Genomic DNA, 24,217 nt, shown 5'->3' on the forward strand with positions numbered 1-24,217 from the left:
CTCTCTCTCTCTCTCTCTCTCTCTCTCTCTCTCTCTCCTCCCTCTATGCTTTCCTTTCTCCTTTCCTTTATTCCCCTCTCCTCCCCCACCCCCCGACTCTATCCTGTTTCCTTCTCTTCCCTCGCAGCCTCTCGCCTCCTCTTAATGTCCAGCCTGGGACCTGCGCCCCTGGCCCATTGTTAGCCGGCTTTTCCACGGCAGCTTTGCATCTGGCTCCTGCGGGCAGCGGAAAACGAGAGGCGGCTCTCGAAGCCTGCTGATCTTCTTACGCCATCAACTTCTCAGGAGTGACTGGAGAAAGATAGATGCATGTGCCAAGAGAGACAGCAGCCCCAGGTCCTTGTGTCCAAATCCCCGTAGCCTGGGCGGCGGCCAGCCAAAGCAATGCCGTCCTGAGCAGGCTCTTGCGGCTCCTGGCACTCTGGGTTTCATACCCTTGGGGCTCGGGTGCGGTGAGTATTTCCGACTTCCAGGAAGAGCACTGGAACTTGTCAGCAGGGAGGGAAAGGACTCTTGTTCCTCGGTCCCTCTTCCCTCCTACTCTTCTTCGAGTCCTTGTCGCTCTGGTTGGGGACTGGTTGGTTCAGCTGCAGCGAGTGTATCTTGGCAGCCTGAATTGCCTCCCACACCTTCCTGCTCTTGGGCACCAGGGAGAATTGTACCCTGGTTCTGTTGTAGGAAACAGCACTGCAGGGGAGAGGGCGACTCAAGGAGGAGTTACAGCGCTTCAACTTCTCCTTCATTCTCTTTCCTCCAGTTCTGAGACAGGACTTCAGACTGAATGCTGGACAATGCTGAAGGATTCAAAAGACAACACCTTTAGATACCAAGCAAGAACTTAAAATGAAAAATCGCCGAACCAGAAAAGAAAAGAGAAGGGAGGAAAGGAGAGGAGAGGAGAGGAGAGGAGAGGAGAGGAGAGGAGAGGAGAGAGATCTGATGAAGGTACCTTCTCTCTCCCAAACCCTAAGGATGGAGATTTGCTTTTGCTTCCTTTGAAATGGACCAAGTGATCAGAATGCCCCAGGCCGGCAGGCATCAGTGGCAGGAAAATAAATCATTCTGATGGCCAAGGAGAGAAAGGTTGGTGGGGGAGAAAATTCTATGCAAAAAAACAAGAAAGGCCGACCAAGGAGCAAGGGCAGAACTCCATCTCTGAGGCTAGCATTTAAGGGGTTTGGGTTGGAAACAGCTATAAAGTGGTCTCCAACCTTGACCAGCTCAGAGCATTGCCTTGCAGATAGAGATGCTATTTTGGAAAATGTAGGTTTTTTCCAGTTTTCTTGCTTTTATTCCAAACAAAGCTCTGAAGGAAGTCTGGGTGCGATCAATCTTGCTCACCAAAAGCCTTGACAGCTTCTGGCCTTAAGAACACATTTCAGCTTCAAGCTTTTTCCAAGCTCAAATGTGGCCGAGCAAAGAGGAGAGCAGGAAACGCAAGTAAACAAGGAAATTTTGTCTTTTTAAAGATTGGGTTTTGGCAATACGAGAGGGTTCTAAGGTTGCTTTCAGGAAAGGTGCTTTGCAAATTTAAGGGTGGTGGCTCTGGGCATTCTGCTTTTACCAGAAAGTATTGAGAGACAGAGGAAAGTTAGAAAGCAGGGCTGCTCACAGTGTTGGGCTTTGTCAGGCTGCGTGGGTGAAAGCTTTTTGCCTTTCTTAACTGCCTTAATTCAAAAGCCATCTGGAAAAAAACCTTTTTCTGAGACCATCCAGCATTCAGATCTTCCCCCAATCTATTACTTTAACTCTGGAGATATTTTAATAAATATTTCTTTTTAATATCCAGGAAGCTGAGAGTGAGGTGGATTTTTTTTTCTTTTGAAAACCAAAATGAACGCCTTGACTGGCAAGATATGGGGAAGAGTATTAGAGTCTCATTGTACAATCTCTGCCCCAAGGCAAGGAGGAAGCTAAAGGGAAGATTTGTAGGCATAGGTTCAAATGCTGATACCTCTGGAAGGTTTTCAGGGGGAGACCCCCCACACACACCTCTTCCCCTTGATTGCTGTCCCTTATTTTCCCAAGTAATTTTGTGCATTTTTTTAAATGCTTAATAAAAAGATTACTGTTATCTGCACGATTTCAATAACCCAAAAGGCTCCAGTTCTCACAAAGTCTGGTTTGCCAGCCTCTGCATTTCTGATGTGTTCACCCTAAGGAGATGAGGATGAGGAGAGCAAATCCAACTTCCCCACAGGCCAAAAGCTTTCAAAAGAGAGCACGAATCAAGAGCAGGAAGATAGACGCGGGGAAAGCTCCCTTGGTGTGAGACTCCCAGCTTTCTGTGGCAGCCTGGTTTTGTATCCTCGAGATTTTTTCATTTTCCTAAAACATGAAAAGAGTTCCTAAACGCTGCTGGGACTCAGCAGGTACCCAGAAATAACTCCAGCTCTCGATTTTAAGGATTTTCTTAGGGCACCGGGATGTGGGTGGGTAGAGGCCATGATGATGGATATTCGAGATTGCAAACAAAATGGCGACATTTCCCACTTCTGCCTCTGAAAGCTACAATCCAGAGAGAATGGGGGTTCAGATGTCCCCAGTCTCCAGACGCAGGCCTCCAGCTCTGAGGGGTTGGTGGTGGGATGCATCTGTGAAGCTTGCTTTTTCTGAATTTGGCTTCTTGGGTCTGTAATTCTTTACCTTGAAGATGAAAATATTTCCCTTTTGCTGTATCTGCCTTTATTCTGCGATCCAGTCAACGGGCATCCTATCTTAAATCCAAACGTAGAAATGTAATATTAAGCTTGTGTAGCAGCAAATGAAAGAAGTACTTGTACAATTGGATTTTTATTAGAAAGATACCAATCTCCTTTCTCTCTCCTCCTCTCCCTGGGGCCATAAAAAGAGAGGAAATAAATCCACAGAATGGCAAATGCTGAATTCCGGGAGGAATTTGATGCTGAGATTCATGGAAGGGGATTCCTTCCAGTCCATCAAAGGCCTGGAGGAATCTAGGAAGCTCAGTCCTTTTTCTGGAGACCTGAGGGAGAGTCGGTCCCTTTTGAGGTGAATTTAGAAGAACATCTCCCCCCCCACCCCCACCCCATCTTTTTCAGGAGTGATAATGAACCGCGAAGCATCTTCAGGGGAGACCTGGAATTCGATAGCTTGTGGGAAGAGCTTAAGACCTTGGCGGTTCCCAAGGTTGAGGCCTTGGCCGATGAGCTTTCTGTGCGGGGAGAATGGAGAGGAGCCCGGTTCTCGGTGCGCGGCGCCCCGCACCTGTGCGCCTCCCGCTGCGCCCCAGGCCCGGCCTTTGTTTCTGCCAGGCCGCCCCGCACTTAGCAGCCTGGCGCCCTGCTTAGGTGGCAGCTGGGAACCAGGCAGCTCAGCGGGCCGGGAGCAGTTCCCGAGCTGTGGCAGCCGCTTACAACCGCCGCCTCTATCCCCAGAACTCGCTGAGCTTCCAAGGCAGACGCCGGACCAGGCCGCACGCTGGAGTCGCGGTGCTGAGGCTGCGGCTGCCAGCTCGCTTCTGCCAGAGCTACACACAGAGACCCGTCTCCAGCCAAAGAACCCCTTTTAACACGGATCGTAATCAGAATAAAAACTTTATTTTTTTTTTGTTGTGTTTTGTTTCTCAGAATGTGAGCAGCAAGGAATGTAAAACTCTCAAAACAAATCTAGCATTTTTAGCATTCAGTTTTGCCGGATGTTACAAACCTAAACCACTATTTTCAAACTCTGGGTCCTCTTTGTTCTTATTGCATTGCTACGGTTTTTATAAAGGAATTTTATTTCCCTTTCAAATAAATTTTATATGTATGCCAATACACCATTGAACAAAAGGCTCAAGAAACCTTCTGAACAATCAGGGTACAGAATTTCTTTAATATAAATACGAACGAATGGGGATAAATAATATTTAAAACTTAGACTATTCAATGCTTGCAAAAAATATAAATAAATCTGACTGTTCACCAGCACACACACACACACGGAAAGACGTACACTTAGTCATCTTTGCACAGGGAGTCCCCGTTTCAAAGCGCCTTTGATTTCTTTTTCTCGATCATTACAAGAAGTGCAATTTTAAAAACTAAAACTTAAAAAAAAATGCAGTTGCTTCCTCTCGGGAGCCATAAAGTCTGAACAAATTCACATTGAAAACTTGACTAGAAAGTTTGTTCATATACCCTGTTTCTTATCAAAGAATAGAGAAGGTAAAGGGTGCAGGGCCAGAGGCCAGGGCGAGGAGGGGTGGTGGTAAATGTTGCTACTGATACAACCTTTCCAGCAACCGAGATTGCTCCGTCACATAAGCTATAAGAAACGCATTACCAAAGAAAACAAAATGAGGGAGGGGTGCAGAGGAGAAAAGGGAGAGAGAGGCAAGAAGAACATAAACCAAGACAAAACAAAAAAGGAAAAAAGAAACCAAAGAAGGTCGGGTGGGCAACTCTCCTGGCTCACAGCCCCAGCCCATCATCACAGGTGGGTGAGCTTGGGCGCTTCCTGAATTCTTCCCTGAGAAGGATGGTGGGCAGTAAGGTCCGTGTAGGTGGGGTGTGGCTCCCCAGGCCCTGGCCCATGGTGGTGACCGCTGCCCAGCGGCCCAGTGCCCCCGTAGTCCATGGCAGCCGAGGTGGTGTGGGGAAGGTGAGTTAGGCCAAAGAGTGCTGGCCCAGAGTTGCTCATGGGCTCCACATAGCTGCCCCCTACGAAGACGGGGCTTCCCTGTAAGTGTGGGGTCCCATAGCTGCCGTTGCCCTGCAGGCCGTGAGCATGCGGGTCGTAGTCAGGGGTGCCCCCTGCGCCTGACCCCGCCGCTGGGTAGCGCTTCTGCGGGGGTGGTGGGGGAGCACAGCTGGGCAAGGGAGCAGGGTAGGAGGCCGGAGGCAACCCGTAGGCGCCTTGGGGAGGTTTGGAGAAAGGAGGGGGTGACTGGGGCTCATATGGGACACTGTTGACCAGCGAATGCATAGAGTTCAGATAGCCTCCTGCACCGGGAGGCACAGGGCTACGACTTGGGGACTGGCCTCCAGACGAGGTCAGCATGCCTTTGCCCTTCTGGTCCTTCTTGTACTTCATGCGGCGGTTCTGGAACCAGATCTTGATCTGGCGCTCCGTGAGGTTCAGCAGGTTGGCCATCTCTACGCGGCGCGGCCGGCATAGATAGCGGTTGAAGTGGAATTCCTTCTCCAGCTCTACCAGCTGCGCGCTCGTGTACGCCGTGCGCGCGCGCTTGGAGGAAGCCTGCCCAGGCGGGCTCTTGTCACCAGCGCAGCTCTCCCCTGCCAGGACACAGAGAGGAAGAGCGGTGTCAGGGGGCTGCTAGCGACCCCGCCCAGCTCCCCAGTCCTAGGCCTGCCCCTCCTTTCTTCACCCCACAGAAGCCTCTGTCCAAGGCCAGAGAAGAGCAGGACTTCAGGGCTGCTGTCCTCTCTTGGTGTGCGGAAACAGCCTGGTTAGCCTGCCCTTCCTTCCTCTAAGGAGCGAATCAGGGGCTTCTTTAAGGATAGGACAGAGCAGCAGGGCCTCCTGCTTGCTTTGCTGGCCCGCACTTCCTCTCTCTTTTACTTGGCCAGCTTATTTACTGGTCCATCAAGCAACAAGCTTCCTGTGAGTGGGTGTCACTATCTTGATTCCTCCAGTCGCTGAAATGTGGGAGACCTAGTGTATACATGAAGACCTTTCCATCCTGCCTGTGTGGCTGAGTGATCACCCATTAGCTTCAACTAACCAGTTTCAATATCTACCAAGAGGAAATGAACAGATTGGTATTGTCAAACTGGAAGACCTTCTCTGACCAAAGGACACCAGACCTCACCGAAGCTATCTAGTTCTGGTAGAGAAGCCCGGGCTCTTAAGGAGTCTTAGTCAATGTCACCATGAAGGTTGCCCCAATTTGGACCATCACGTTTGTGCCTTCTGTCCTCCTTGGCTCCCCAAATACCAGTTCTGGGGGAGAGCAAAGGAAACCAGAGAGGAAGTGGCCAAGGTTAACCAAGAGGCTTGGAACCCCAAGTCCCTGAGGCTAAGGTTCCTCCACCGGAGTCCAGTTCCCAAAGCCCCATGTGGTTCCCATTAGGATGACAAGCTGAGTCCCCTCCCCCAGGGGATGCCCGGCTGCCTCCTGCTTTGTGCTAAGACTCAGCAAGGCCTTCCCAGAAGTAAGGCAGCCAGTCCATCTGCTGCAGAGGACATTGGCTCTGATTATAGACAAAGCGTTGATTCTGACTTGGGTGATGACTACGTCTGCTTTTATTCTGCCACATTTCAGTATGGGGAGGATGCCACTGTTTGCCTAGAAAAGAGGAGCTGTGTGCTTAGAGAGACAGTAGTCCTAAGGATGATTCTATCTAGAGGTCAGAACTCCCAGCACTGGAACAAGGAGGGATTCCAACCTCACCAGGCTCAAACCGCCTTAGACAGGCCCAGAGGGACTTCAGACAGATTTATATCTGAGGGATGCTTATACAGAAACCTCATCACTTCCCTAAGTAGCAAAGATTCTGGAAAGACTTTTTTCCCCTGGTGTGTGTATGGGGGTGCGTGGCAAATTTCTGGAGACGTTCCTCTGCTCCTAGGCTGGCTGGTAATAGCTAGAAGTGGCTTGGAGCTTGGAACTTGGCCAGAGGCCCCACCTCCAAAAGGCATCCATTTACCTGAGCTGGAGCCGCTGGTTTTCTGCTTAGTGTTCTGCCTTGACTCTTTCATCCAGGGAAAGATTTGTTTGCCCACGGTGGGAGAGTTGAGCAGGGGGCTCTTGGCTGTGCTGGCAGGGGTAGGGTTGCTGTTGGCACTTTGAGGGGGAGAGACAGACGAGGGAGGCGGAGGAGCTGCAGGGGTGGGCGCAGGGGGCTGTGGAGGGGGCTGTGGAGGCTGTGGGGCTGGGGGCGCTGCCTGGGGAGGAGGTGGAGGCAAAGGTGGATCACCCAGGCCTGGGGGCTGGCTAGGAGGGCCGCTTAGGTTGCGCAGACAAGCTTCGCTCAGCTCATGAGTTTTGGGGTGGCCCCCAGCGCTGGCGGGAGACTGGAGGGAGCAGGCGGGTCGATGGTACTCAACGCCATCGGTGCCCAGAGCGGCGGAGGGCGCGTAAGGCTGCTGACTGGCATTGTAAGCGAACCCATTGGCTGCTTGGTAAGGGTAGCCACCGTAGATCGCCGAGCTGTCGTAGTAGGTCGCTTTTTGCATCGCGATGTTTCACGATCCTGATCACACTCTCTGACAAGGGCTTGACACCCGTAAGGGAGCACATTGGCACGCCCCCGCAGTCACGTGACACTCCGCCGCCAATGGCCGCCGCGCGCAGACCTGAGGGAGGGGGGAGAAGTGCAGCGCGGTGAAGGCTCCGCGCAAATCCATCTTACTCTCAATAGCTAAGTGACATGAAAGCCATAAAAGAAAAAGTGGTCAGCAATATTTAGCAGCACGACGTGGCCCCGGGCGCAGGGAGCCGCACTATAAAAAGCTGCTGGAATTTACTGGCAGCTACAAATATTTGCTTAACTTGCGTCTGGAGTTGAGGGATTTTCCGCGGAGCAACAGAACCTGTAAGGGCTGGAAGCTGGGTCTCTGGAGCCGAGGTCCACAATGAGACAGGGTCTGGAGGCTAGGTTGGGGTCTTTCTTTTCCAGAAAGAACCGTGGTGTTCCTTTATAGAGGCCAAGACTTACTGGAGATCTTGGGGGAAATCTCAAGAGGGCAAAAGGCCGTCATTTTGCTCCAATCCTCACTTGAGGATTCATATTTGCCCAAAAGATCTAAGATGGTCAGACTTCCTTCCTAGCCAGTCTTTTCCTGGAGCTCTCAAAGGAGGTTTGCACACACACACACACACACACACACACACACAGAGAGAGAGAGAGAGAGAGAGAGAGAGAGAGAGAGAGAACTGCCCTATCTGATCATGATGGACTTTAGAAGCTGAGTTTGTCAGGCAGTTAGCCTGTTCTGTTCTAGTTCAGGAAAAAGAACCAACCTCCTCCAAATGAACCCTATAAGGTCAAGAAGAGGGTTGGTGGGAGAGAAAACTTTGGGAGGAGTCTCTCTCTCTCTCTCTCTCTCTCTCTCTCTCTCTCTCTCTCTCTCTCTGTCTCTCTGTCTCTCGTGTGTGTGTGTGTGTGTGTGTGTGTTGTTGATCTTTCCCAACTCCACCCACAAGTCACAACTCAAATCTTGTAACTTTCTGTGCCTTTTCTCCCACCCTGTTTTTCAGGCAATTGAAACAAGTCACCCCAACCTCTTTTTCAAAGTTCCAGGAGGTTCCAGGACTCTCCTGCCTCGGATTTTCTGAGGTGCTGTTATTCTGGCAACTATCAAATTCTACCTGTTAAAACATGATGGATTAGAGAAAAAAACAACCCACCAGGAACCTGAAAAACCAGCGTCCATCTCCATGACCACGGCTTGAACTCTCCCTCCAACTTAAGGATAATAGATTCTGTCTTAGAAACTGCTATGTAATTTGATGTATGGGGGTCATTTGGCTCCAGAGGAGGCATGGAAGCACAAACCATAAACTCCTGCCAGACTTCCCTGATCTTTGTATACTGTTGTTGATCGTATTTGTTATTTGGTCCATTTTCCTGCTTCAGAAACACTGAGTAAAGAAAAACATTTTTTAAAAAGCTAAAAAAAAATATCTCTTATTTGGAAAGTACTTCATAGAAATGAAATCTGTGTTTTCCTGGTTTTCAACTTCTGCATGGTAAACTTCTAATTCTCAGCAAGAAAAGTTCCTTGGACATCTTACATGTTCACGCCCAAACACACATTCAGAATGCTAGTCCCTCTGACCATTAAAAAAGCTGTAACAATAAATCCATGTAAACAATGATTAACATTTCTAGCCTTAAGTATGGCTTCTGCTCAATCCCAGAGTTATTCAACTTTTCTAGAAGTACCAGCTGTCAACCGGGGGTGGGGGGGAAATATGTAACAAGCATCCACCAATGGGTGGTTATAATTTTGTTCTTAATAATGAACCCCCTTAGATTTCATCATTGAACCAACAATCTGATCAACATCTGGAAAACAGGCACAATTAACTTTCCAGAACCTCAATAAAAATTACAGCAGCACTTATCCAGAATTATTGTCTATGGTCATGGATCCTGAGTGTTGTTTCCCTTTTGGAAATATCTAGGAAGTTACAGATAACAGCATGAAAAGTAAATAAAGGGTAAAATAAAATTTAAGAGTGAATTACAATTTAATGTCTACTTTTCTCGTTCTTACACTGAGAACAGTCCCATTACATCTGGCAACATCAATGTCTGTCATTATAAATTTTTTGAGGTACCAAGCTTAATTAAGGTAAACGTCGGGTTAAGAAAATTACTCTAGACATTTGAACAGCAAAATATTAGATAAGACAAAAAACTAAGTTGATTTTGAACGTGCAGTATTTCTAGTGACTTCTTAAGCCATTAGCACAAGCTATACCAGCCTACAGCTTGCTTGAGCCTTTTTCCATTGCACTGTACATGGTCTTGTAAAAAAAAATAACAAAAATATCTTTAAAATCAAAGCGCACAGGGCAGCGTCCACCAACTTAAAACATGAATTCAACTCAGAGATCTCATTGTTTGAGATCCGAGGCACCTTGGAGCCCACACAACCCGCCCCCTCCAGCCCCCAAAGTTTCAATCTAGTAAAAAGTTGGAGATTTGCCAGCCAGGAAACTTTGCTTTGTCCCCCCAAGCAAGGGCTGAGGGTGGAGGGAGATTCCACCCCATCGCTCTGGTCCTGGACAATAACCTCCAGGTGCAAGAGAGAGTTGAGGAGGCTGAACCGAGTACAGGATGCAAGAAGCCCTGTTGTCTCCACACAAGGTATGCCCAAATTCGACACCTCCAGACTCCCTTCCCTTAGCTTCCCTCACCCGAGTTTGAAAGGGGAAGTCGAGGTAGAAGCCCAGGTTCCCAGCCCACTCCTCTCTCTCTCTCCCTCTCTCTATCTCTCACCAACCCAGAAAAGTTGAGGTTGGGCTAGGGAAGAGGGGAGAGTGGGGGCGGGGATGGGAGCGCGGCCTGAACTGAAGTGTGAGGGTATCAGTCACTGCCGGCGAGGAAGCTCCGGCTTGTGAACTCTTCTTGAACCGAGATTTAAGTCTGCAGCCATAAATCACCGAGACATACACTCCACCATTCAGCGCTGAGAGCGGCCGGTGGTGGCCCCGCTTACCTTAACTTCTGACGGCCGCCGCGGGCTCGGGCTCAGGCTCCACCGACCCTCAGCATCCGCCGAGCCGGCGTGCGGGCGGGCGTGCGGGTGGGAGACCCCAAGGCCGGGACTCGGCGGAGAGCCGGACGGCTGGCTGCTCCGGCGGCTGGCCCCCGGCGGACTGGGGCGGCTGGACCCCCTCCCCTCCCCTCCCCCACGCCCGCCCCCGCCCTACCCGCGGCCGCGGCCCCAGATAAGCGCTGGCGCGGCCGGGCTCCGCGGGGCTAGTGGCACCGACTTGGGTATGTTTCTTATGAATACTGCGCCGAGCAGGGGTCGGTCGGGGGGTGCGGTAAGGGGTGCCGGGGCGGGCGGGAGGGGAGAGCAGAGCGGCTAGGGAAGCGCCGGCGTGGGGGATGGGGCTGAGGCGAGGGGAGGAACAGGAGCAGAGCGAGCTCGGCGGCAGCGGGAGGAGGGCGGCCTCCCCCACCCCACGCCCTCCCTCTCCTTCCTAGGCGTCACTAAAGTCCAGGAAAATTATGCTAATGAGGACAAACGGCTCTCACAAAGGGGCTCTCTTGCGGGGTTCTATTTTTTAAGAATCTGTCTGAGAAACCACGCAATTCCCTGCCATGGATATTTTCACGGGGTGGGGGGTGGGGAAGGAAGAGAAGACGAAATGAGTTGCCCTGACTTTGGGCAGTTTTCTTCACCTGCCGCTCCCAATCCAGACACCCCAAAGCCAGTCCCTGTGGTGTAGTGATAGGGCCTATTTCCAGACACCACCCAAATGCAACTCAACTGCCTTTGGTTAAATTTCTAGGCCTAATGGAGGGACGTGTCCCGGGGAGATGGACAACTGTCCCCACAGTGAAATGAACCTCTCTGGGCTCAGGCACACACAAAGATATTCAGAAACTTGGGTCTCCACCTCTTGTGTACCCATTGCACAGTACGAGCATGGAAGCAGGTAGCCCACGAGTTAGATAGCTAAGGCTCTCACACCAACACAAATGGACATCCAGGATATTTCACCCCCTAATTAGCTGAATGGCCTTCCTTATGCTAGGTTGAACGAACGCCTAAATTTGGTTGGTAATATGCGACAACGTTAAAGAGGATAGGATCATTCTCAGTGCCCCACTCAGCTTCCCAGATTCAGAAGCAAACTCCTCCAGGGCAGGAGTGTGACGGGGGTGGGGGGGGAGGAAAAAAGGAGAGAAATTTAGCTTTCGTGCAATTCTGAGGCGTCAACGAGGGTCCTTCTCAAAGGAAGGTGTTAAAAATATAAGTAGTATGTTTAAACTGTCAGGGAGCCAAAGTGTCACCTTAGAGCAAAAACAAAGCCAGGGGGGAAAAGGGAGAAATCAAAAAGCACTCCGGGCCAGGGTGGCCTCATGCATACCAATGGTTTTTGTCATTTATGGCTGGGCAAGATTTATGACTCGGCTCCCCAAAGCTGTAAACAGAGCACAAAACAGCAAACACTTGCTCCTTATGGCATATTGCAGCGGCGCAACTTGAAAGGGAAGAGCCCGGGACGTGTAGGAGGTGAGAGCCGGCCGCAAAAATCCGCTCGGCGGCATTTTCTCTTCAAACCCTCAGGGTCGGATGTGGCATTTGAAGAAAGAAGGCGTGGGTCAATAATCAACCCGCACTTTCTCCTCCAAACTGCTGACGCGACTCTCAGCGCCTTCTCAGCTAAGCCAGCTGCAGGGAAGGCCGTGAGAACCAGACCTAGGAGTGGACTGTCTGGTCCGAAGGGGCTGAGAGCCTTGGAGCAAAGGGCTAGGGCATGTGCAACGCATACCTTTCCGGCTCCACCAAACCAAGCCCAGCTGCCCAAGCGTCAGGACCGGGCCCGACCGGAGGAGTTGCAGGAGCCGCGGGAGAGCTCGGGTGAGCGCTCAGCTCAGACCAGGGCCCCCAGGCGACCTCGACCAGCGCCCAGGTGGCTCTGGGCGGTGGGCCCCAGCCGGCAAAATAGAGCTCTGCTTTCAATACGCGGGTTTGGCGTCCCGGCATATAGATTGCGGGTACCCTGGCCTTACGCGTCTCATCTGAAATCCAAAAGGCTGGCTTTGGAGCAAGGCATAGGCGAGATTATTAAAATGAATAATTTATATTAGCAGGGTTTTGTTGGCTTGTTACGTGCGTTGTGATTGAAGATAACGCTGTTTGATTTCCACCGTTTGAAACTGCTCGCTGCCGCTTTGCAGGCTAATTCACACAGCTTCTCCAAACCCACCAAGCTTTTTCTTTGCTCAGCATCCCTGAGCTTCCTTCCTTTCCCCATCTTCCCTAAGTCTCATGATTTCCAGAGGGACTAGAAGAAGCATTTTCTCAGGCACAGAAGAGTATACTTGGAGCAATGAAGGTGCCTGATGCAACCTTTCTGCCATTCAAAGGGTGTCCTACCCATCTCTGAGGGGGCTCACCGCTCCAAGGCTCTCTGTGCAAGCTGGGGAGGAAGGTGAGGAGTAACTTTTGGCAAGGAGTATCATTAAAATCCAAAGATGGGGAGGGAAGGTACTGAAGAAATATGCTGGCCAGTGAAGATGAGGCTGGTACTTTCAGAGTCGAGGGGGACCAGTCTTCCTAACAGCTAATCGGTTGGCCATAAGTGAGAAAGAGCTTTAGCTCTTTCCTGGGAGGGGAGAAAAAAACCAACCATGCTCTATGAAAGCAGTTATTGCCTTCTTACTGTGCATGCTTCTTATACAGAACCAGCTTGGAGAGTCTGTTGTTAGATACTTATTCTCTTGCTGGCACTGAAGCCACAATAAAAAGATGCCTGAAACAAACCTTTACTCCATTGCTTCTTCTTTCTAGTGAAACTATATTATTTATGAGTCTTTAACTGGGTCAAAAATGCACCAGAACTGGGTCATAAATCATATGAAATGCTGACAAGTAATTGAACAGCAATTAAAGCTTACATTTTATTTCCAAGGGGTGTTTTAGAGCACTTGAACCGGCCTCAGTTAAGCACAGTTACCACCGAGGTCGGAATGAGGGAGGGCAGAACCCGCCATGCCTGGGACAGTAAATCTTACTCAAGTCGAAAAAGCCTGGTTTGATTTTTTTTTTAAAAAAGGAATATGATTTTTTTTAATTAAAGAAGGCAAATTTGATTCCTAACTCCTCACAGGGATTCCCTTTATCTGCTTCAAGGAGCAAAGTAAAGACCAATTTCTTCCACCTTTCCAAAGACTTTCACTCTTCTCAGGAGCAGAAGGTCCCCAAAGCCCAATTAGCCCCAGCCTGGCCAGTATTTTGGAAGTGAGCCGTTTAACTGATCTTCCTCCATACTGGCAATAGCTCCCTTTCAGGGGATGTAAAGCTAGAGAACTGTTGTCTCTGCTTGCTGAGGGTTACAGCTGCAGAATTCCCTCCAATCCTGGGCACGTAGGCCAGTTCTATAACTCTCCAAGATGCTTTGGGGTGTACAGAAAGCACCCAACCCCAAAACACTGGTGGAAATCCAAACTGAGCCCCAGACCCCTTCTGCAAGTTACACCAACCAAACCTCCAGGCAGCTGGCAAGCTTACCAGCACCCCAAGCTTCTCCTAGGTTTGAGCTGTCTTTCTCCATCCCTTCCAGGCAGATATTGCTCTAGAAACAATGGCATGCCCTCCACGTTGGACTCATTGGGTCCGGCGTGGGGAACTCTGCCCCCGAAACCCAGCACTGAACAAAGTGGCTGGAAACATCATCGATAAAATGGCAGTGTGTCTGCACATTTTCCTCATTGATTTTCCTCTTCCATTTGCTCAGGCTGCTCAGGTCAGCCCTATCCCTGCATCCTGCTTAGCAAACGCTGGCCAAATGGAGAGAGACTCCCCTTCTCGGCTACTGGCCCCCACCTTTGTCATGAGGTCTGGCCCTTCTAGCTTCTTGCCAGCCACCTCTCCTAACCACAGCTTCCAGCCACCTCTGCTGCCTGAAAGAATCCTCCCTCTGTCTGGAGCTTAGCTCCTGGGACTTCAGCTCTGCGGATTGCAGTGGGACAAAGCAACCCTAATACTAGAGACTACTGGGCCCATCTTGTAGCCCCCAAGTGCCCTCTTTACACCCCCATAATACTTTCCATGGAATTAAACTCAGAGTCTGAGGAGCGACTGGGAATCTTTCAAATGCTTTCAGTTCTAAAGCAGAAACAAAGGAAGACGGAGGGTGAGGGTCCTGTGCATGATCCAGTGTCTCCTCGCCTGACCTCTGTCGCTCGCAACCATAACTCACCCTAGATATGAACAATCAGAGGAAATACCTTAAAATAAATTTCATCCTCCTGGTGTGGCCGGGAGTCCCATCGGCTAGCTTGCCCAGAACTGCTCCATGAGAGCTGAAAACAGCAACCCGCTGGAAGAGCGCTTGCTCCGGAGAAGGGGAAGGAGTCAGAGAAGGAGGAGGTGGGTGCGTGGGGGGTGGGGGAAAAAGCTCTCGCTCTAAAGAGAATCTAGAAAATGTAATCGCAGCCTGCTTGGGTCTCCGCTCCAAATACCACAATAATGTGCAGTATTATGTGCTCACGTGGTCATACGTCAACTTAAAATCCTTTTATTTGAAATAGGGAATCACTGAAGGAACCAGGTTTCCAAGCAGAACATTTAGATTTGCGAGAGGAAAAGTAGGGGACCGTAACCAGTCCAGGGTTGGCGGTCTATCTTACCGGCAGGAGCACGAGGGGGTTACCTCACACAGATACCTACCACACAAAGGCGCTTATCTCCCCTTTACACTCACTCCAAACACAGGGAACAGCAATGCTGTCTGTCTTCTTAGCGTCCACTTAACTTTCCCTATGGCCTCCCCTTTACAGACAAATTGAATTCAGTATGGCCAATCACCACCCCCTCCAGGCTTCTCTGACCCACAGACTAGCATATCAAAAGGCAAGAACCAAGCCCAGAAATGACTGGCTAGTCGCTGGATCAGTCAGCGGACTTCTTTATGGCCTGTAATTGTATGGAGTTTGCTAACACCCACACCATACGCCACAGCCACTGATGAAACCAAAGGCCTATAATTACCTGACAAAATGTTAAAGTCTCGGCTCCAAGTCCAGTTGGTTTTGTTCAGAGGCAGCCTACTAGGAAAGCCTTGCTCCGCTATAGAGTTGTGGGTCAGGATTTTGCTAAATCTGGAGAGACCTAATGCCCTAGCCAAACCCATACTTATGCATTTCCTCAGTGCAGAGCTGAGTGATACCTGAAATTATATGCCTACATAGATGAAAAATGTAAGAGGAAATGATCTAATTGCCTCTGAAATAGGCGGAAGCTCTGAACGCCACTGGAGTCTCATGTGCTAACCTACAAGTCAGCCTGAGACCCTCCCCTCAGACTCTTCTGTACACTCACCCCGAAGACAACCCACATATACCAGCTGAAACTGACCTGAACCAGTTCTGCTTAGTAGAGCCTGGCTAGAACAAATAAACTGTCCTCCCAGTCTCCACCCTACTCCTGCCTTCTGTCTGGTGACATTGTCTACACATCTGAACTTTTCCACGGGGGTCTAAAAAGTTTCCCCACTTTCATTTATGAACTTTGAGTGTTTTGAGAATGCCGTAGTCTTATTCCTGAGGTGTCAGTCTTCAGCTGGCTTCAAGTGGTGCTTGCTAGTAGCAACTGCAGGAGACTGTGTTTGAGCCTCCTTACTTTTCTCCTCAGAAGGGCCCAAAAGGTGTCTGTTGAGAATGTAAGGCCCTAAGTAAAAAGGAATGTACATCTCATGAGAGATGAGGGTGCACAAAGCACAACAGCAATAAATAAAGAGACCAGACCCCTTGGAAATGAATGAGTACTAGCCTGAGCTGGTGGCATCACACTTCCAAGGTTCTGGCTGTGAGACAGCTGCAAGAAGATCTATAGAAACTCCCTTAGCCAGGTCCTAAGTCAGAAGCTGGAAAGTAAGAATCCAAACCAGGTCTGGGAGATAAGAAACAGGGCCAAAGGCTAGCTTCCAAAACATATTCTTCTGTCTCCCAAAGGTTCAATGCACTCATCTTTTGTGTCTTCCGCTCCATGTGGTACCCATTCCCCAGTCATTCCCAGCCAGCTTTTCAGATACCATAGAAAGGGACCTAGAAGTATGGCCAAGTCACTGACGACGACTCCGTCCCCCACGTTTTTGCAGAGGCATCTGTTTGAAGATGAGAAGAGCCCCCTTCAGAACTCTCTCAACAGTTTCAAGCAAACTGAAACTCTGAAAGCCATTAATCAATAGCAGCAATCTCTGATGCTGTTTCAGAGAAGTGGCTTAACTTCACTGAGGCCCACTGGCATCTCAGTCCCATGCTGGAGCCTCTGTGTCACCAACATACCCAGGGATGCTCCAACTGCTGCTTAACAATTAACATTAAGGATTGACGGGGGTGGGGGGGAGGCTGAGGAGGGGAAAGAAATTCCAGGAAGTAAAAGAAATTTAACTTATGAGGAAAAAAAAAGAACCCAGCTTAGGTTGGGCATCCCACACAGGGACCCAGAGGCTGAAGCAAACTTTGGGGTGGGGGCAGTGGGAAAGTCACAGCCCCTTTCCACTCAGCTTACTCTGCCAGGGCTAAGAACACTCGCTGTGAGCCAGGCCAGCTGAGCCAAACAGAGGGAAAGTTGGCTTGGAAGGACGCAGGTGACCAAGCATGCAGACCATTAGTCAATATTTGCCTGGCTGTTGGCAGATTAGATATATCTGTACTCAAACACTGCAATCTGATTTCTCTATCAAAACTATACTCAAATGATAAATCTTTATTTAACATGAGTTATTTCCTGTGGGTACAACTGTAGTACAAATGGGCTTCAAGCCCTCTAGACAGAAGTGGATGTATATATCATGTTATACTGCAGTTTTTAATATTGACAACTGTCCTGTTATTTGCAGATATGCAAATCACAGCATTGTAAGTTCAGAAAATGTTCCATCTATACTTAATGTACACACACACCCATAGATGACAAAGTAACTCCATTACTAAGACTGTTTACTTTCTATCTGATAAAGTAATTGTATCCCGAACCACATTCCAGACTTAGAGCACTACTGAGTAGCATGTTGGAATTATTTAACAATCTGATCATCTTTCTGGGGAGCAAATTTTAGGAAAGAGAAAGCTAGGAAAGAGAAAATGAAATCTGAAAAGTTTGTTGTTATTGTTTTAAGAAGCAGTCCCTGAGTTGGAGATATCTCATAGCTCAACGATAAGATAAAGTGCTTGCTTGCCCAATATATTCAGAGGCCCTGGGTTCCATTCCCAGCACAAGAAGAAGAAAAATTAACCCCTGAAAGAACAAAGCAAACTCATCCGTTCATACCAAGCTTCTGAAAGCTATTCCAGAAGCCCCTCCCCCAAACAGGCCCGTAATTTATGGCTCTTTTACAAGGTAATAAACCACAGTAATTACCTCCCTGCATCTCAAACTAAGAGAACAAATTAAGCCAGAACTTGAAAAGAATTTTAAAGAGTTTTCCCCTTGTTCCAAACAGAAAAAGCCAAAACATTCAGACATAGAGGACCTGAGCTTTTGCTGTGGGAAGCTGTGGATCTGCTCTGATAAGACACTGGGGCAGACTCTGCAAGGACTACACACTGGAAAGACTGCAGAGGGGCCAGGGAAAATGCAGGTGGGGGAGACAAGTTTTCTCAACCCAGAGCTGGGACTGACTGGCAGTCTCCAAACTCACAGCCTCCAGCCACAGCCCACGCTGCAGCCAACCGCCTTGCTGCCCTGGCCCCTACATGCTTCTGCTTTACAATTGAGCGCAGTGGTCTGTTTGGGGCTTGTAGGAAGACACAAACACACTCCCTCAGGCTCTCCCTACCTCATCTTTTGCTGCTGCACTCTCTACCTACTGCAGGCTGTGGAGCCTGCTCTTTGTTTGCCCCATGCCCACATGGTCCTCCGGGAGCCCAGCTCCAAACTCTGTCAAAGTTAAATATTGACCAAAACCTCTTTCAACCAGCTCTGGTTGCCAGGAGCGGGGGAGGTACACTTCTCCCAGCCTCCTGGTGCAAAGTCCCAAGCCTGGGGAAGAGTTTTGGTGCAACACTTACCTCCAAAGATGTTTAAATCTGAACCAGGAATGGTGTCCAGTTCCGGATGCTCAGGGACTCTTTTTTTCCAGTGTTCAGGCACTCTGCAGACAAATAAACACCAGAGGGTGAATAGCGGCTGTGAAGGAAGGGAATGAAGACTGGGGTTAGAAATGTGTCCTGTGTGGGCGCCAGGGTGGCCTCAGGGTGACTCGGACATGGAGTTGTCGCCAGGGCACTGGTCCATGAGACGCACTCATAGCTCGAAATATTCCAGCCTACAAATGGCCCGAAGATGGTGATTTATTTTTGTAAAACAAATACATACTCCATCTCTGCACCCACAATCTTATTTTCCTTTTGTATGGCTTTTGTGGGGGGTGGAGGATGAATTAGAGGGAGAGAAGAATGAGATGACTTTGCTGGTGATGCTGAATCCGGTGGCAGAGCTCTGCATGTACCCCAGCTTGGGGAATGTGAACGCAAGCTTTATTTTCCTTTGGAAACAATGGGAAGCCTTGTGTGGAAGCATTCAATCAGACTCTGCTGAAACCTCTCTAATAGCGTTCATTTCTGTTGGCGGGAAACCAGACCCCTGATCAGCCCACAGATCAGAGGCAGTACTGGGAGGTTTTGTCCTCTGGTTCACCCAAGTGCTGGGGCAAGCTATTTCTTGGTCTTGGTGGGCTTGCAGGGCTAAAGCAGTGCCCAGTCACTAAAACCAAACCAACTACTGCTGCTAGAAACCAAGCAAGACCAAAGTGCTGGACAATAAATACCAGCCGTACCTGTGTGAGCTCCCCACCCACCCCCAGCCTCAGGCCTCCCCACTTCAACACCTCCTTGCCTCCTACCCAGGAAATGGTCAAGGTGCCTCCGAATAGCTTTCTGGCATCAGGAAATGGCAGAGAATGGTACCAACTTGTTAGTCCTCTGCTGAGACTGCAGGAATTTTGCTTCTACAGCCCTGGCCCTAAACCACTCACTACCCACCTGCCATGCCAGCCTGCTCCAAACCAACCCTGAGTAGGTTTATTCTACAACTATGCAATCGTGCTGACAGCCAGCAAAGAACCACCAAGAAGCTGGGGAATTGCCTGGCTCTTGACTTGGGAGGTTGAGGGGTAGCAGCAAACTGGCAGCTGCCTTCTGCTACAACTCCACCCGCAGCCTTTGCCCTGCATAAGTGAGCTTAGGGCCAGCATCCACTCTGGACCCCTTTATGTTGTCAAACTTCAACTCTTCCAGGGGAGAGCCCCCTGACCTTGGGACTCCTGGTGTGATCCTGATCAGGGTGGGGCCTTCCTGCTGTGTACTTGGCTACTCAACTTCTTCTCAGAAAAATCTGCCGTGTCCCAGTTCTTACCCCATCCCCCTTCCCCTATCCCCTCCCCCTCCTCCTCTCCCTCTTCCTCCTCCTCTTCCTCCTCCTCCATCACCACCATCACAAGCACAATGCTTAGGAGAGGAGCATTGTAATTATTACGGTTATTATTGTTGCTATCTTTTTTATTCTCAAGTCTAATATTCATGGTTCCTGTTCCCCATAAATCCTTCAGACTAATGAGTCACGGAGAGACGCTGCTCAGGTCTCTCTTTGCTCGCTCTGCACTGGCTGCAGCCGTTGTGGCCTCTCTCCGAGGTTTTTTTTTTTGGGGGGGGGGGCTTCTGCTTGTTCCCTCACTCTCCTAGCGCTGATGATTTATGAACGCCGGGGAAAAATTGAACAAAGCCGCGTGCTCCTCCTGCGGTATCTCTGAAGCCTTCCCCAGCGTGAATCACAACATTACCAACTGTCTGCGCTTCTGTCCCACTTCATCACCAAAATCAGGATATGACAAAAAAAAAAAAAGTCTGAGCCCGACTCACATTTCCCTGGACACAGAACCTCCCTGGACTCCCAGCAATCTTGCAAGAAAGCCTTTGACTTGGTGATCGCCGCCAGGCAGCTCTGTTCTCCACGGAGAAGGGCTCTTGCCTGCCCTCCCGAAGGAGTTACCACCTTTGGAGATAAATCTGAAGGTGTGTATTTGAAAATCAAGTAGGAAGTTGGAATCTCACTACTGAAAGATTCATTCCTAGAAGTGCGGCCCTGGCGACTCAGATCCATCCCTGATGATCTGCATTAATTATTTAACGAGTCACATGACCACAAGAGATCACAATTTCAATATCTCCCTCTACTCTAACAGGCGCTGCTACACCTTGTCAGTTGCAACCAAAGCCCATACTTGGCTGTTTTGTTCCCCAGGCCTCCAGAACACAGCCACCCTTGCCCTAAAAGGGAACAGCGTGGAAGTGCTAGGTTGAGCACAGCAGAATTAGTCATTCTGGGGCTACTAGTACCAGACATTCCCTCACCTGAACCCAGTGATCACCTGAACCCACCTGCCTGAGTGCCCAGAGGAGGGTGGTTTAGTTACAGAATCTCCCAGGGCAACTTTGACGATACATTCATTCTTCTTTCAGACTATGCACACACCTGTGTGTGTGTGGCCCTACACATCAGCATAAGCCTAGACACATATATGTCCGGCGTTTTATTATTGTTTATCCCCAACTAAAAGCGAATAACTCTTTCAGTAGAAAGATGCCTATGCACTTCAAAGGCTCTTCAATCCATATGCTCATCATCATAAGAGTTATGCAACTGCTTCAGTGTCCTCACCTGTAAACTGAGACAGTTAAACCAAAATGGTCCCCTTTCATCTTGAACCCTTAACATCCCCTTCAGATTAGAAGTTCCAAGGTAGAAGCTACAGATTAGAAGGTTTCAGGACACCTCCTGGTACCATCCCGTGTCTTCCTCCCCACCTCTGCTTTTCATACATTCTCTTTACTGTTGTTGTTGCTGTTTGCTTGTTTGTTTCATTTTTTTTCAAAACAGGGTTTCTCCATGTCACCCTGGCTGTCCTGGAACTTGCTCTGTAGACCAGGCTGGCCTCAAGTTCACCTGCCTCTGCCTCCCAAGTAATGGCATTAAAGGTGTATGCCACCACTGCCTGGGCACATTTCATCCTCTTTGAGGTGTCAAACAGTTTTGTTTTGTTCATGATCCAGTGTATTATGGGATGCCAGAAACAGTTGGGAAAGCCTGAGTTCTTCCTTTCATGAATATATATATATACATATATATACATATATATTCATTTATTTATATATGCAGACATCAATAGAATGATGGTGAAGGCCTTTGCTTGTACAGAACTCACTCCTGGGGATGGGAATCTGGAAACTGTCTCTTGCTACATTTATTCTTTGAGGTGTCTCTCCTTCCACTCTAAAGGGTTGCTGCTGCTGCTGCTGCTGCTGCTGCTGCTGCTGCTGCTCTGTTTCTCTGCTGGAACTGCTGGAGAGAAAGCAGCAGGGGACAGTGGCACAGTGTGGGGAACAGAGCTTAGGGGAACAGAGGTGCCCAGGAGATGAGGGAGAAGGGGAAGAAGAAGAGGGACTAGGGCACCCCGGGATGGCTGGTATAAAGACAGAAACAGTGTGAGTGGGCTCACCCATGTATCTGAGTAATCTTCCCATGAGCTCCATCCTGGGTATTAAGTACTCCACTATGCCTGTCACAGATGAATTCCTGCTGTAATAAAACACCGGGTATATCTCGTAGATTTCAGCAAAACTAGCAAAGAACGCTTGCAAACTGCCATTTTTCTTCAAGGGGGAGAATGTTAAGTACTTAATTCAAACTGTGACCATTAAAGTGTCTCCTATCCGATTTAGGTTGATTTCAGATGTTGACAAAACTTTCCTCTCCAGAGTCATGCACAGCTTGGCTCTGTGACTAAATTGGATAAGTGTGTATGGAAGGGAGGGAGGAAATAAAGGGGGAGGGAACAGAAGAGCATGCGCAGGGGTCTTTTTTTTAGTAAGAGAACAGCACAGCTTACACAAAATACTGTCTTTAAAGGTCAAGAGTCTGAAGGACTAGTAGGTTTGCTTTAAAAAAAAAAAAAACAATTAATGAGATAGAAAATTTGTCCCCTCGGTGAACTCTTATGGTTGCCCTGACAAAGGGCAGACAATGAAGGAGTTTAGACGCACAGTGAGATTTTCTAAGCTGTTACAGCAAGCTCCCTTAAAGGCTGAATCACAAATAGAACAGCTACCATGAAGAAATGGCATAATCATTTGTAGCATTTTCAATGATTCTGGTTTTTCAAAATACCAATACTATCAATTGTCAATACAAAAAACGCTACCTTATCCCAAACCAGCAGAAAAAAAGCAGTCTTGACTCTCACTTTCTTTTCTGAACAGACAAATAAAAGATGTCCTACCTACCATGATCGCCAGGAAGTCAGTGAATCTTCCAGGTCCATCCTTGCCCATAGAGAAATATAAGAATTTACCTTATGTGATGAAAATCGGAGTTGAAAAAATATTGAGGTTTTGTGGCTTGATAATCAATTTCCACTGAGTGAGATATATATATGTATATATATATATATATATATATATATATATATATATATATATATATATATGCTTATTTGCCTGAGAGAGAGCATTATTTACAAGATCCCTCCCTCCACCAAAGACTTTTCCCAGAGAATGCCTTTCAGAATTGCTGTTGAATTACAAAGAAGTATTTATTGTATGAGGTGATTAATGATTCCTGGGAAAATTGCTATTTTCAGTGTGATTTAATTTTGCTTTACAAGTGCATGTAGTGTGTGTGTGGGGGGGCTAATAAGTTGTAGCAGCAGCTACATCGCCTTTAGAAATGCTTAGCGTCTGTTCACACCTGATAAAACACACTGTATGCCAGGTCCTTCCTGACTTGGGAAGGTATGTGTGTGTGTACTCCTTTCCTTGTGGATTTTCTTGGAGACTAGAGCCCATTGCTTCTTTCTAAAAACTGTATTATCTATAGGTAGAGAAAAGATTTCCCTGGCTTAGACTTAGGGCAGCACGGGTGGCCGAGCTTGTCCCACTTATGGAAAACCCATAAATTCAAATCTCCTCTGACATTACAGAGGTAGATACACTCTCCCTCCCCTTCTCTCATTTACTATAAAATGCCCTAAACTGCTGTTTCAAGGCCAGGTTGACACTTCTAGTATTCTGTGATTCTGTGCAGTGTGTGTGTCTGTGTGTGTCTGTGTGTGTCTGTGTGTGTCTGTGTGTGTGTGTGTGTGTGAGAGAGAGAGAGAGAGAGAGAGAGAGAGAGAGAGAGAGAAATGCCTGAGCACCAAATTTCAACCATTGCACAAATACTAGGGTTACAGAGATTGGGAGGTGAATTTTCATGTTTTCAAAGATCTGGATCTCTGGGAGTGCTGTGTACTCTGTAACACCACAGAACATTTGAGGAAAGTGGCCCAAATTAGTCTGGCTTCCTTCCAACAGTGAACTTTTTCACATCTACCTTGCTTAGGGTGCATTTTGGGGTGTCATTACGCTTATTATTTCCTCCTAGGGTACTTTGGAGAGTGGTGGGAAAGTTCACTTTACTCTAAGAGCTCTTCTTTTAGAGAAGCAAACAAAAATTCCCAAGCTGGGCTCAGCGCGAAGACCTTAAGACCAGCCAAAAACCAAAAGGCAATCTCAACCCTTTGCATAAACTATTTTTTATCTCCAGGGAAACAGGCAGATTAAGTGTGAAGGTGCACCAAATGCCAAGGGAACTCGCCTTTCCAAGTGTGCTCAGAGTTCAGCCTCCAGAACAGCTGCAGCAGCTCAGGGCCTCTGCTCTGCGAGGTCTCACCTTTCACTGCAGGGACAGACACGTTTCTATGCCTTACAGAGACTTGAAGCCTGAAAGCCTGGCCAAGTTTGGAAAGAAGAGGAGCCCTCTCAGGGCTCAAGAGCCTTCCTGCTTTTTGGAACACTTCCACAGTGGGTTAAGCCTGGCAAGAATTCAGATCAAGTTGAATACACACACACACACACACACACACACACACACACACATTGTGAGTGTACTCAGAATGTGACCCCAGCTCACCCTGTCTACAAGGCTTCTGCACACTAGGTCAAATATCACAGCCAAGAGGAGGCTTGGGGTGGTTTTGTTTTGTTTTAAGATTAGAACACACACAAATCTGTCTCTTAGG

General features: G+C 48.6%; 1 protein-coding gene and 1 long non-coding RNA gene across 2 annotated transcripts; one reads left to right on the forward strand and one right to left on the reverse strand.

The window, feature by feature from the left end:
- The first annotated feature begins 138 nt into the window (after nt 1–138).
- Nucleotides 139–3,937, forward strand: LOC114640945. Its single transcript, XR_003714225.1, has 3 exons — nt 139–452; nt 2,201–2,372; nt 2,852–3,937. It is a non-coding gene; the product is annotated as an uncharacterized LOC114640945 (long non-coding RNA).
- Nucleotides 3,938–4,206: 269 nt separating this feature from the next.
- Hoxa3 (homeobox A3) lies at nt 4,207–7,190 on the reverse strand. The gene is made up of 2 exons (XM_028790033.1): nt 6,615–7,190; nt 4,207–5,240 (listed from the first exon to the last, which is right to left on the reverse strand). Exons 1-2 carry the CDS (start codon nt 7,141–7,143, stop codon nt 4,435–4,437), a joined length of 1,335 nt encoding a protein of 444 aa, XP_028645866.1. The 5' UTR covers nt 7,144–7,190; the 3' UTR covers nt 4,207–4,434.
- Nucleotides 7,191–24,217: the final 17,027 nt, after the last annotated feature.

Source organism: Grammomys surdaster, unplaced genomic scaffold, assembly GCF_004785775.1.
Source record: "Grammomys surdaster isolate TR1022 unplaced genomic scaffold, NIH_TR_1.0 125861, whole genome shotgun sequence".
NCBI classification, from domain to species: Eukaryota; Metazoa; Chordata; class Mammalia; order Rodentia; family Muridae; genus Grammomys; species Grammomys surdaster.